The sequence below is a fragment of the Helobdella robusta genome (genome assembly GCF_000326865.2).
Source record: "Helobdella robusta unplaced genomic scaffold HELROscaffold_27, whole genome shotgun sequence".
NCBI classification, from domain to species: domain Eukaryota; kingdom Metazoa; phylum Annelida; class Clitellata; order Rhynchobdellida; family Glossiphoniidae; genus Helobdella; species Helobdella robusta.
Window position 1 is genome coordinate 1,913,980 of NW_008704392.1, and position 15,000 is coordinate 1,928,979.

The following is a 15,000-nucleotide window of genomic DNA, read 5'->3' on the forward strand; positions in this document are numbered from 1 at the left end:
CCTGATTAAATGATGATGTAAAAAATGAATAGACTGCCAAATGAAAAATCACCATGAATGAACTATAGAATGAGGAGATTTGAAAATAAACCAATTAAACTTAGTGGTAAAAATATCGCGATTTATGAATTAAATTTAGATAAGACTTCTTCTAATTGACGTGCGCAAGTGTCGTAAGACAGAATAAGACTCACCACACTCCCTTTAGCACCTGACTGCACCATGAGGGTCAAGTTGTTGGAGGGGAAGGACTTGATGAGGTTCTGGGGCCAGCATGATCTGAAATCATCATTATCATCATCATTATCATCATCATTATCATCATCATCATTATTATTACTACTATCATTAACGTCATCACCTCCATCATCATCATCATCTCACACATCGTCCAACAATCATCATCAACATCATTATCGTTATTGTTATTAACATCATCATCATCATCATTATTGTTATTATTATTATTAACATCATCATCATCACCATTACCATTATTATCATCATCATCATCATTATTATTATTATCATCATCACCATCATCATTATTATTATTATCATCATCACCATCATCACCATTATTATAATTATTATTATCATCATCGTAATTACGTAATTACGCAATTACTTCTTGATCTTATCCTGGAACTGCGTCATTTGCGTGTTGATGGCACCGTCCAACTCCAGCAGATCCATGCGCTTCTTGCTGAACTGCACTCGCTTCAGCCCGTCGACAATCTGCTGTGGATCAGCCCAAGCGGGCAACTGCATGGCCCTGGCCACCACCTCTTGCCCGCACTCTTTCACTTCTTTTATTTTCTTTATTCGCTCTTTATCGCCCTGCCACGTCGTGTGTGTGTGTGTGTGTGTGTGTACACATCAACTACGACCAACCATAGGAAGAAGTATGTATCTTATAATATGTGTATATATATGTGTGTGTGTGTGTGTGTGTGTGTGAGAGTGTTTTTGTGTTAAAATTAAAACATGATGAATGATGCTGAACAGTCAAACATCAAGTAACAAATGGATTAACAAATGTGTGTATGTTATTATTATTATTATTATTAAATGCATTTGTATAGCGCCTATTAAATGAAATCTCACAGGCACTCTCAAAATCCAGTAACAATAAATTAAAGAAATGATTGTCAAAAGTCAACAGTTTATCCACAATGTACATTAAACGGATATACAATGTATATATTTGTATAATATAAAAAAAATAATATATGTATGTGTATGTGTGTGAGTGTGCGTGTTTATGTATATATGTGTGTGAGTATGAGTGTGTGTAGTTGGTGTATTATAGGAGTGTTTTTGTTGAATGTCTTACGGAAATATTGGCAGTAAAAATTTCTAAACTTTCCTAGGCTTAGAGAAGTATTTAAAAATTCTCAACAAAAAGTACTTTTCATTTCTTATTTAACAGTCTATTACGAAGAATTTTTAAAAATATTAAATTTAAAACGAAATTTAAATAAATTATGAAATAAAATCAAAGAAGACGAGAGGGACCTGCTCAGTGATGATGATATCCTCAACACCCATGGTGAACGAGTGCTGTGAACGTAGGAAGTAGGTGAACAGTCTGCCCAGACACGTCAGCAATCTACTCGAAACCTCCCCACCGTACAGCTGATTGTGTGTGAGTACGTGTGCGTGTGTGTGTGTGTATATGCGTGTGTGTATGTGTGTGTGTATATGTATATGCATGTGCGAGTATGTACGTGTGTGTGTGTGTATGTACGTATGTGTGAACAAATATTATTATTACTACCATTCAATCTAGCAAACATTAAATCCCAACAACAAACAACACAACACACAACATTCCAAAAAAAAGCCCAAGACAGCGAACAAATGAAACATCCCATCCCAGCAAACACGGCACAACGTCTCAAACCTCGTAGCACCAATGCACCAGCCCATAGGCAGAGGCTCCGTAGTGGTTTTTATCCAAGACACCTTGCAGCAGTTCGCCATCAACAATCAAGACATCACTCTCAGACATGAATGGATACGATGGGTCTAGCTTGTTCTCCACCTGCTCCATTAGCTTTTTACGTCTTCTTCTCTCTTCCTTGCTCGCCGGTTTCAAGCCGGATTTGATGGAGGATCTGTCCGGATCGTTTATCCATTCCTTTTGGGAGTTACGGGAGGAGTGGGCAGTTAGTGAATGAATGAATGAATGAATGAATGAATGAATGAATGAATGAATGTGTGGATGAATGAATGAGTGTGTGGATTAATGAATGAATGAATAAATGAATGAATGAATGACTGAATGTGTGGATAAATGAATGAATAAATGAATGTTTCAATGTATGCAACATTGTAAGAATGAGTGAGAGATGACATTGATAAATGAATGAAAAATGAAAGATGGCAGCAGAAACAGCACAGCGAAAACAACAACACAACAACAACAACATCATAACAACCATACAACAACTTCGACAACAACATCATAACAACACAACAACAACAACATCAACAACAACAACACAGCAAACCATATAACAACAGCAACTACACACCTGATCAGATATCTTTGACTTCCCCTTCAAACTCAGAGCAGGCTTATCGTCGGGAATGACATTCAGCAACAGCGTACTCAAGACCTGCAATTAAATAATTATAATGTAAATAGTAAATTATAAAAAGAATAAATATATAATTATAAAGATAATTATAATGACGTCATTTCCATCGTCACCACTATCATCTTTATATCATCATCATCATCATCATCACTACTATCATCTTTATATCATCATCATCACTACTATCATCTTTATATCATCATCATCATCACTACTATCATCTTTATGCTATCATCATCATCATCATCACCAATATCAACTTTGTGCCATCATCATCATCACAACCTACATCATCATTATTATCACCATCACAACACATCAGTCTAACCATCATCCTAGCAACAACTTACTTGTTTACCAGACCAGAGACAGACAGGTCTATAGACAGATGGTGGTAGTAATTTAATGTTCGCTTGGCTGTTGCTCAACGCTGCGTAGACCAGTTGCTGATACTGCATTCGATGAAAGAATCTATAGTGGTAGACATATGTGTCTCATCATTATTTAGCCATTTTATTATTATTATTATGAATGAAAAGACATCTTTGTTTCATTATTATTATTGTTATTATGAACTGGAAACGTCATTGTTATTATTATTATTATTGTTGTTGTTGTCGTTACTACTATTACAACACCACGTAACTTATAATCATCATCATCATCATCCGAATCAATAGGAACAAGATCATTATCATGTGTCCTATCATCATCATCATCCTCATCATCATCATCATTCTCTTTATCATCACCACCACCATCATCATCCAAATCAACAAGATCATTATCATGTGCCCTATCATCATCATCATCATCATCCTCCTCTTCATCATCATCATCATTCTCTTCATCACCACCACCACCGTCACTATCATTCTCATCACGTGACCTTCCTCTGACGGTCAGCAGCACCCCAGAGACCATGTGATCTTGGATGAGGCCAGCGATGGGCTTGCCATCTTTCGGAACCAGGTACTGTTCTTCAGCACAGGCTGTTGTGGTTGTTTGTGTTGTTGTTGTTGTGGTTGTTTGTGTTGTTGTTTGTGTGTGTTTGTTTGCGTGGTGGTTGTCGTGGTTTATTCAAGTCTACCTAAGTTGTAGTTCTTCTACATGTTTGTTTATGTATTTTACTTCGTCGCCAGCATCATCATCACCCATACAACCACCTTACCATCACCGCCAACATCATCATTATCATCACTACCACCCCCACCCCCACTGCATCACCATTATCTTCACCATCTTCATCGTCACCCCTACAACCACCATCACCATCATCGTTATCATCACTACCACTCCCACCATCATCATCGTCACCACCACCATTATCATCACCACCAACATCATCATTATCATCACTACCACCCCCATCACATCATCATTATCTTAACCACTACCACCACCACCAGCCTCACCGACGACAAAGGCTTCCGCTCTGGCGACTTCATTCTGCGGGAAGTGGGCGTTCATTTCGTCACCATCAAAATCGGCGTTGAAGGCCTTGCATGGAGTGTAGTTGATGCGGATCGTCTTCTCCATGGGAAGGACTCGCGCCTGGGAAATCATAATAATAATAATAATCATAATAATAATAACAATATAATAATAATAATATAATAACAATAATAATATAATAATAATATAATAATAATAATGAGAACATCCTTTTATTTTCATTATAAAACGTACATTGTAATTATAAAGTTAGAGTAATAAAACTTATAATGTTAATTATATAGACATTCTACAACGCTCGCCGTACTATTTAAATGGACACAAAGAGAAATAGAGTCAGCATTAAATTACGTTCAAATCGTGTTCCTATCACAGTAAACTGCGTAAGATGATTAAATAAACTTCTATGAAGCAACATACTATCTATCTATTTCTTTATCTATCAATTTATAATAATAATAATAATAATAATAATAATAATAATAATAATAATAATAATAATAATAATAATAATAATAATAATAATAATAATAATAATGGGAACTCTTTTATTTTTTCCAAAAAGAAGCGAAATAAATATTCAATGAAATAAAATAAAATAAAATGAATTAAAATGAGAAAGTAGTCTACGATGCTCGCCATTATAGATATAAAATGCGTACAACGAGAAATGTAATCAGTCTTAATATAGTTATTATACATTTATAATAATAATTACAACAACAACAACAACAACAACAACAACAACAACAACAACAACAACAACAACAACAAGGAGATAAAGGAACACGAGTGAGTACTACACATACGCACCGAGAATGTTTGCATACTCGGCTTGTGAAGTGTGGGCTGTCTGTTCAGAATCATCTTGTCGCCTGTCTTTAAATGCCTCTTGACCTGGCCGTCAGACGGTGATTTAGATCGTCAGATAATTTCGGATGAAAGATAAGATGAATGAATGAATAAATGAATGAATAGATGAATGAATGAATGAATAAATGAATGAATGAATAACAACTAATATCATTATCATACCTACCATCCCAATCGTCATGATCATCAGACACTCACAACAATCATCACAGTCATCATCGTCACCATCAATATCATCATCATCCTCACTACCACCAATATCATCATCACCACCACCACCATCAACATCATTATCACCACCATTATCATCATCATCACCACCAATATCATCATCATCACAATCATCATCATCAGCAGCAGCAACAGCAATGACCCACTTTTTTCTTATCAGTGGATGGATAGCCGTTGATGATTGTAGGTGTAAGGAGCTGATTGGCTATGGCTTCCCTCTGCGCCCTAGTTTTGGCGTGCAGAGAAATCAGCTGGTCATTCTCTAACTGGACAGAATAAGCCCTGGAAAGTGTCAATCAATCAATCAATCAATCAATCAATCAATCAATCAATCAATCAATCAATCAATCAATCAATCAACCAACCAGCCAACCAACTAGCCAGCCAACCAACCCTGGATATTCATCAGGCCCATTGATGACAGCCTCTCTCAACTCCTCAAAGTTCCTAGGATGAACAACTTCACTAAACATCAACCTCTTGGCGAACTCCACTGGTATTCCGACCTGATTGCAATCGAGATATGGGTCAGGTGAGATGACTGACCTCGCTGCTGAGTTCACCCTCTTGCCCATCATGTTCTTGCGTAAAAGACCCTCCTTCTTCTCTATGGTCTTTTGGGGGGTTTGGTAAGGTGAAGGTGAAGATTTTTGAGGTGAGTCGTCGGGTAGTAGTCGGTGGATTGGTTGGTTGATTGATTGATCAATTAACTAATTGATCAATTAATTAATTGATTGATCAAAAAATTAATTAATTGATTAATAAATTGATTGAATGGTTGGCCATCAAAAAAAATAGAATAAAAACATTTAATGGACGCAAGAGCGATTGGTCATACATTAATTCAATTAACAATCACAACAATCTTTAATAAAAATCGACACCATCATCTATAGAAGCGTTGATGGTGAAGCCGCTTCATCATCGTCATCGTCGTCACCTGTTTAACTCCTGGCAGACTATCCTTAAAAATGCGACAGAGCCCCTGGTCGAGGTGGGCATTCACCCTGGTCTGAAGGACGAACCATGCCCTATGCAAGTCCTCTGCTGTCGTTTTCTTCATTTTAAATAGATTTAAAATGTAATTTGAAATTAAAAATTAGTTTGAAATTAAAATTTAATTTAAAATTTAATTTAAAATTTAATTTAAAATTTAATTTCAAATAAATTCCCACGTTATTATCTCGAAACAATAATAACGCAAATAACAACACTTCGCTGCCTCAACAACAACTTGGACAACAATTTAAAAACAACAACAACATCAACAACAACAGCAACGGCATAAAAACATAACATAAACAACAACAACAAAGTAGAAACAACAACAACAACAACATAGAAACAAAAACAACTTTTTCTTGAGACCCAATTTTCTCCTCCCTAATCAAAGACCTCAAATCATTTGAGGCATTCAGGATAAACTTCAAATTCATCGATTCCGGATTCTCGACCATCGTGAACTTAAATTTAGACATCTGGGAAGTGAATTTTTGCACTTTATATTTATAGTTTTTGGTGTCTTATCAACCAATCGATCAGTCAATCAATTAATCAAACAATCAATCAATCTAACAATTAATTTGTTTTAGTATAACAACATCAGCCACAACAGCGACAACAATCAAATCTACAACAAAACTCGAAATTCAACACGACAAAACAATTACACCAAAAAAACACCACCAATGACGTTAACATTAACACCACCAGCAGCAACATCATCACCGACAGCAAACAAACCGGTCGATATCTAGGTGGAATAATAAGCATATTCTCAAGAAAAAATGTATCCATAGGGCAAGGCTTACCCCCACCACTGGCATCCCCATCAACCTCACCACCATGGCAGCCCCCATCGTAATTATCACCATCTTCACGCTCGATTTTATTATTATTAGTACACTTGTCATTTTTACTGAAGCCGCAAAGGACATTCAGCAGGTTTGGATGATTGGTGTATAATTTTCTGAGAAGGTACTGGCAGTCCGTCGGGGATAAGATATCCTGAGTGTTCATGCGATCTTCCGATGACGTCACTTGTTTGTTACTGGGTGGCGACGACGATCACGTGATCAATGAGGTGATGGATGGATGGATGGAGATGCAATGAATTATAAAATTGAATGAATGAATGTAGAAATGAATGAATGAATGAATGGAGGTATAGAAGTATAAACGAATCAATAAAGGTTTAATGAATGACTGACTGAATGAATAATTCTATAAATGAAAGAATGAATAATTGGATGAGTAGATAAATTTAAGGAAGTTTTTTTTTACATAAAATAAATAAAACAAAACGAAATAAATAAATATTTTTTACAAAATGAATAAAGTAAAATTAAAGTATGACATACAAACATTTTTAAGAACTTGGCTTTGTTAGTGAAATAAATAGTTGCCTGCTTGTCATGCCTCAGATTCCTTGGCTTCCTCTTACAGTTGTAGCAGTAAGGCATTCTTTTGGTAAAGAAATTTTTTAAGACTTCTTTTCGAACATTTTCGATGTGTTTTGTTCTTTTGAATAGAGATGGAGCCTTTGTTGTAGTCTCCGATTTTGTTTTTGACGACGACGATGGGTTCACTTTTGTAAAAAATTTATATTTTTATGTATTATTTATACTTTTTAGGAATTTAATTTTTATTTAATTTTAGATAGATTGAAATTGTTGACTGGAATGTACTTGATGACAAATTGTCTATATAAATAACATAATAATTACAGATTTGATAGATTTTGTTGTAAACTTGCAACCAGCAAGTAAAAATACATTAAAATTTTGAAAAGATACACAGATATATTTATGAAAATACATTAAAAAAATAAATTAAAAACTTTCATCAAATTAAAAAAAATAATTCAAATGAACCTTTTAACAAGCAGTTATCCAATCTATCTTTCAATTCGTAGAATGAGCTTGTATCAATTGTATCGTTAAATTCTGACACAGAAGCTTTGTACACACTGGTCATTTCGTCGTATGCCGTGATGAGGCCACTATCCAGAGCTTCCATCTGACTTATAAACAACAGACACTCACTTCTTTTCCGCAGTAATCGGCCACAGTTGAAACACATGGATCTGAGGATCTGTCAGGAAATCAAAATGTGGCTTAGTAATTAGTAGTAAAATTTAAATATTTTAAACAACAATGTAGATGGGGTAAATGAAAAAAAATTAACATAAAATGAAATACATTATATAAAATATAATAAGCTTATATTAATTATAACCAACCTGAAACATCAGCTGAAAATTAATAGGATTGAAAACAGGTAGAGGAAATGAAATGTGCCCCATGTGCCCTGAACAGTAGCAAGCTGATCGGATGCCTGGTAGTGGTGAAAAGGGCAGGCCACATTTTTCGCACGAAATCCCTGGTTGCTGGGTACCTGAGAGAATGATTATAATATGTGATAGATGACCAAGGAACAAGTTTTTATGTAAAAAAAAAATATTTTTAAAAATAAAAAAATTGTTAAATAACAAACGTAGCAAAAAGTAAACCAACCTAATTCTGGGTCATAGAGGCCTCCTCTGTTAGGGTTCAGCAGCAGATCCACAGAAACTGGATTAGTGATTTCCTTGGAGGATAATTTTAGAATTTCATCTGAAGTATACTGCTCATATTGCAAGCCATATATCCGGTAAGAGTGATTCAACCCGTTATCTAACTGGTGAGCCATCGCGATTTTTAATTAAAAGTGTAAAAAAATATTATTTTTAGCGTAACTATTGGCCGATCACACTTTAAACTGGGTAAGCTAGCAACGCAACGAAAATTGAAACACAAACACGTGCTTTCGCAATTTACTTTTATTTCAAAGACAGTTTATTATGTTTTTTTACATGCATATTTTATTCTATATATATATATATATATATATATATATATATATATGTAGTTTTATTATATTTATAATATTACGTCATACAGTACAAAACAGTTAACAAATTAGGCAGAACATAAACTGTAAAACATGTCCTGGATGGAAGTGTTAGGTCGACATCATATTCTATATTTCAATTCTTATTAAAATATTGCTAAGCATTTTTGTTTTGAATGTTAACCAGGACTAAATAATAAAACGTAAGTAATTCTAATAGATGAAATGATATATATACGGTGAAATGACTGAAAGATTTTTATAAAACTTCGTTCTAAGGTAAAACTTTTATAAGGTGTAGTAGGACGCTAGCATAGAGACAGACTGGCATGTATGAGATATTTTAACGTAAGTGCGTGTCTATATATGAATATGTTATAAACACACACCCACAAAAACACACATATATATCTAAATTATATAATGTTATGTTATTATATTTAAACATTAAACATTTGCAAAATAGAAACATTAAATTAGCTCAATCAGCAGACCAGCACAAGCACTTTTATATCACATATCAGAACCGTTTCGCACTGATTACTCTAACTATAATTTCTTTATGATTCGAATCAATTATTTATAAGACTCAACAATGTTTAATTCAACTGAATTTTATCTAAATGATTTGTAAAATTATAACACTGAACAATTACAACTAGACCTAGTACATTTTTGCTTACGTACGTTTGAAATTATGCTGTACAATAACGCTTATTTCTTGTACGCAGTCTTTTTATATTATTCAACGCATTATTGAAATTGTTTAAAAGTACAATGATTGTCAAACATGCCAAATTGCAATTTGCGATGCCTGTTTTATAATTAGCATGAGGACAACATTCATTCAATGTTATGTTAATTTGTTTTAAAAATTTTAATAATATATCCTATGGATAAAAAACATTCTGTCGAACAAACTAATAAATTAAATAGTAAATATGAAAATATTATTTGAAAATGTAGAAATTAAAATACAAACTAATCATCAGTTGTATATATATATATACATATACATATATATATATATATATGTATGTATAAATACAAACGTATATGTATATATATACATATAGGCAACACTGAAATTAAATGTTTTACGTGTATCAGACATGGCAAATTAATAGGCAGTTTAACAACAGTGCTACTTTTTTAAATTAAGTAAGAAGAGGGGAAAGAAAAATATTTTTAAAGTTAGCAACCAAGGATAGTAATTACGAAATAGTATTTCAAATCAAGTAATAGAAGTAGTTGCAGTAGTTGCAGTAGCAGTAGTTGCAGTACCAGTAGTTGATGTAATAGAAGTAGTATCTAACAAGTGCAAAATTTAAATTTAAAGAAAAACATATGGAAAGCTTAAATTAAAGTTTACCTTTGTTTTGCTCTTAAAACAAAGCCACACAAAGACACGCATGCACAAACATGAACAAACACACACACAATACACACACAAACTCACATAAATACATACAAACATTCACACATACACGGAGCTAAAATTTTACGAGTTCTAACAATAAGAGCCATACTAGTGTCAAAGGAAAAGCTCATCATCATCAACACAATCAATCCACATCTCTGTACTGGACAATTTGTGGGACTCGATCCCATCATGGATCAACAGATAAGGATCGTGTGTGTTGAAGTTGGTGTATCCGCACCTGCCCAATATTCCCGGGTGATCCGCGTACCACCAGCCTGTTGAGAACAATTAAAAGTTTTTTTTTTTTTTTTTAAAATTGAAAAAGTTAAATCACAGCTATGGGATATTGTTTCAGTTGTTGAAAAATTCATTCGATCGATTAATTCATTTCTTAAAGAAGTGATCTTTTTAGCTATTTAGTTTTTTTTGCTTATTAAAATGGTACCTTGAATTTCATCGGTAGTTAACTGGCTGAGTTTTTGAAATTTGTATTTAGTTTATTGAAAATAAAATAATTATTTATTTACAAACAAAAACAACATTTCATAATTTAAAAACATGAAATTTTTCGAGCCTACCGGCGCTGTAGACGAAGGGGCAGTTAACGACAGCAGTAGCAGAAGGAAGGACGTGAACATTGTCTTTGTCGAACGTTGAAAAGTTTGCAGCCTGCCCAGTTGTCGATCCCACCACACATTTCGGACTGCTACCACCGCCTGTGCAATTCGGCAATTTCACTTTGTAATTCTGCAGCTCTGATTCGATCAGGAACTTGTCGTAATGTAGGTACTCTACTGGCTCGCCCGAACTGGCTGCCAATAATTATTTCATGAGTTTCAAAATTCAAGATGGCCGTGATTGGAAAGTTGTTTTCATGATGATGAAGTCATACGTCAAACATGACATATTAAAAACGATGATGACGACGATCACGTGATGATGCCGGAAATGACGATAACTGATTTAAATTAACCCGTCTATGCAGTCATTCAATCAACGAACAACAAATCTATGTGAACATTGAAAGAAACACAAAAATGTCCAACAGTAGTTGAGAAGCACATGAAGACCGCATCTATATTTATTAGTCAGTCGGTATAACAACTCGTTACCCAGCCAGTACCCATCGACAGTCTTTTTGTTGTCGCTAGAGTACCCGCTGTTAGTTGTATCCGCTACGGTATTCGTTGACTCGCTATCCGATAAAACCGTTAATCCCGAAACCGAAAAACCAGATTTGAATTCAGACCAGCTCTTGTTGAAGGCTGTTGATGATGGGTTGAGGTTTAGTTGGACTAGGATGGTGAGAGATTTTGTGGAAGTGAGAAGCAAAGCTTGGGAATAAAATAATTTCATATTAAATAATTTTAAAAATCAACTAATTTTCAAGTAAAATCATTTCGGGTTTAATAATTTTTGAATGAAATCACTTTCTGGACAACGTGACACACAGGAGGGCAACGTATAAAACACAGATCCAACTAAAAAATATTAAAATATTAAGAATAATAATAAATTGCATTAATTGATTCGAGGACGAGAAAAAATTTATTAATGGTTTTGAGTGCAAAGAAGAAATCTTCGCCCAAATTGAAACTTTTAAGAAAATTAATAATAATAATAATATTAACAACAATAAAAAAATAATAATGATAATAATAATGTAATTTCAAGCACACGTACATTGTTCATGAATCAAACTTCGCAGTGGATAGGCCGGCAGAATGACTTGCCTGGTAGAATCGACGGGCTTCAGCTATAGAGGGGGAAGGATAAATTTAAAAACTTGAAAAACATGTTTTCAAATTTTAAAAAATAGTCATTTTATAAAATTACTTGATTGTTTTAATTACAAAAAATAATAATTTGCATGCATACTAAGGTAACGTTTGGGATCTGCTCTAACCTAGCCTAAATTTAATTTGTTCCACATTGATTTATATATTAAATAAATCTGAAAATTATTCTCAAAAATAAATATTTACCGCGTAATACGCACATCCGAATTGCTGAGTGAAATATACCGGTCGATAGCGATATAACTCGCACATCCTCGAGTCGAATCTCACATTGAAACCGTTACAGAGTTCCTGGTTCGATTCTTTGTATCGACACAGGGATGAACAAACGATCACTGCTGTTGTCGGTTCGTCTATGGTTAAAGGGTAGAACGAGAATATATCGATATTTACTAAGGATGTCGGTTTTTCTACCGAACATAAATTATCGTCGGTATTTGATCCGATTCCATTTGCTGCACTAAAAGTTTTAGTAAAAGTACTAGTTGTAGTAGTAGTAATAGTAGTAGTAGTAGTAGTAGTGGCAGTAACAGCAGCAGCAGAGGTGGTAGTTGGGGTAATTGCCGTAGAAGTAGTAATTTTATTCGTCATAGTAGTAATAATCGTAACTGTAGTAACTTTTGTTGTCATCGTAATAAAAGTAGTAGTAGTAGTAGAAGTAGTAGTAGTGGCGGTGGTAGTAGTGATGGCTGTGTTCTTACTAGTTATAATATTTAAATTGAAAAAACTATCCAAAAGTTCAATTATACCATTATAATTAGTCGTAATAATTTTAGTAGAAGTGGTAGTAGTAGTGAAAGTAGTAGTAGTAGTAGTTGTAGTAGTAGTAGTAGTAGTGGTGGTGGTTTTAGTAGTAGTAGTAATAATAGTAGTAGCCACCATATTAGTGGTAATAATAGAAATTTTTTTAATGGTAATAGTATTAGCAGTGGTGGTAGTAGTAGTGGTGGTTGTAGAAGCGGTAGTAGTAGCAGAAGTAGTAGTAGTAGTGGTATTAGTAGTAGTAGTAGTAGCTGTATTTAAAACTGAAGCTACCGACGACGATTTGTTAGCGCTCAACAGCAGAAACTGATAGCAAGATGTCAGATTTGAAGAGGTTAAAAGTGAAACTAGAGATGATGATGGTTGTGAGGATGGCGACGATGATGATAACTGAAGGACCAAATGGCCGAAAAACAGCAGACATTAATTTTCTTAAATTCATTTTATTCTGACGTGTTGCTGAAGCGGTATACGAAACGAGCCTACTATGCAGTCAGACCAAAATTGCGTACCTTATAATAGCATTTTTTATTTTCTTTCTCTTTTAACATGTGACTACTACTACTACAACTACTACTAATACTTACGACTACGACTACTACAGCTTCTGTTATAGCACCAACATTGCCACTACCATTAATTATGTCTATTGTTTTCGTTCTTTTGTTGAAAGTTATTACATTTACGTACGCGAAAGTTTAATTTTAGGCTCGTCTGTAGTTGCTTCTCATTAATCTTGCTAGCACCGCGATTTTGGCTGCATTCTTGGTGTAAATTTTTATGAAATAACAAAAAAATATTTCTTTTTCAATTTCTTCTCGCACATTGTGAAGTCCGTAGAAGATAATAATTAGTAAGAACTGCTTGGCTGGAAGCGACATTGTACAATCCTACAAGTGTACCTGCAACACAACATACGGAACACGCAGAAAAACACATCATTCATACATAATTAATTAATTGGTGCATTGATTTAATTTAGATGATAGATTTGAAAATTTCTAAAACTCAATTTATCCAAGACCTACTACTTCAAAATGTCTTTAAGTAGTTTAAATGGAATGAAACTCGCCAAGATATTAGCCATCACACATCAACATTATCATACACGTACATAATCCCAACCTACCACGTACACACGCACTTGTATACGTATGAACACACACACACACACACAAACAAGCACAAAATGCACATGCTGTTTACTTGTTTAGTCGAATTACGTTCTAACTTTGTACTAACTGATAATTTTATCAAGCAAAGAAACTCATTGTAAAATTTTTATTGCCACAATAGACTGATTTATTTGACGTATTTTGAATAGCGTCTGAATACTGCGTATTTATGTTTACATACACTAACTACACACAATAAACGCATACACATACAAAAGCACAAATACATACACACTGACATACATACACACACAGATTCAAGTAGCGGAAATGCTTTGACCAATAAGAATTGAGCATTCTTGATGTACATGTACTCTCTCCTTCTATTGGCTAATATTTCCGCATTTTTTAATATGCGAGGATTTTTACAAATTTTAATAAAATTGAAATAATTAATTAATTTTTATCAATTGAAACTGCTATGCTTTTTACGTTTTTTGTGAAAATACAAATGTGAATGAATGAATGAGTGAATGAATGAATGAATAAAAAAAAATGACTGAAAGCAAATGAATGAATGAAGATCAATCGTATGAACAAATGAATTTTTGATTTATCAATCATTTCAGTTTAACTACCATAAATTATAAATTTTTTTTTTATTTTAAGTTTATTTCGGAAACTTATTAAATTTTACACACCACACACGCGTTCTCTTTCTCTTTTCTCGCTCACACCACAAACACACAAACAGAAAAACAAACACACGCACACAAACACACATACCACACACGCACTACAACAGTAGTTGAAGAATTAAAAAATTAACACAATGTTATGCACAG

At 33.9% G+C, this 15,000-nt stretch overlaps 2 protein-coding genes across 2 annotated transcripts in view; both read right to left on the reverse strand.

Annotated features, from left to right (window-relative positions):
• The window catches only part of HELRODRAFT_112321 (hypothetical protein), a gene marked incomplete at both ends in the record, with an annotated part of 15,589 nt that extends 9,361 nt beyond the window's left edge, over positions 1 to 6,228 (reverse strand). The window contains 12 exons of the mRNA XM_009020347.1: positions 161 to 279; positions 629 to 840; positions 1,519 to 1,638; positions 1,907 to 2,069; positions 2,539 to 2,624; positions 2,957 to 3,077; positions 3,496 to 3,598; positions 4,022 to 4,160; positions 4,875 to 4,958; positions 5,312 to 5,447; positions 5,559 to 5,779; positions 6,106 to 6,228. Of these exons, the coding sequence (XP_009018595.1) occupies positions 161 to 279; positions 629 to 840; positions 1,519 to 1,638; positions 1,907 to 2,069; positions 2,539 to 2,624; positions 2,957 to 3,077; positions 3,496 to 3,598; positions 4,022 to 4,160; positions 4,875 to 4,958; positions 5,312 to 5,447; positions 5,559 to 5,779; positions 6,106 to 6,228 (1,627 nt within the window). The remainder of the gene's footprint in view (positions 1 to 160; positions 280 to 628; positions 841 to 1,518; positions 1,639 to 1,906; positions 2,070 to 2,538; positions 2,625 to 2,956; positions 3,078 to 3,495; positions 3,599 to 4,021; positions 4,161 to 4,874; positions 4,959 to 5,311; positions 5,448 to 5,558; positions 5,780 to 6,105) is intronic.
• Positions 6,229 to 10,590: 4,362 nt separating this feature from the next.
• On the reverse strand, positions 10,591 to 14,127 carry HELRODRAFT_173745 (hypothetical protein; the record flags this gene model as incomplete). Its single annotated transcript, XM_009020348.1, has 6 exons — positions 10,591 to 10,754; positions 11,058 to 11,291; positions 11,526 to 11,744; positions 12,163 to 12,235; positions 12,504 to 12,738; positions 14,069 to 14,127. 6 exons carry the CDS (start codon positions 14,125 to 14,127, stop codon positions 10,591 to 10,593), a joined length of 984 nt encoding a protein of 327 aa, XP_009018596.1.
• Positions 14,128 to 15,000: the final 873 nt, after the last annotated feature.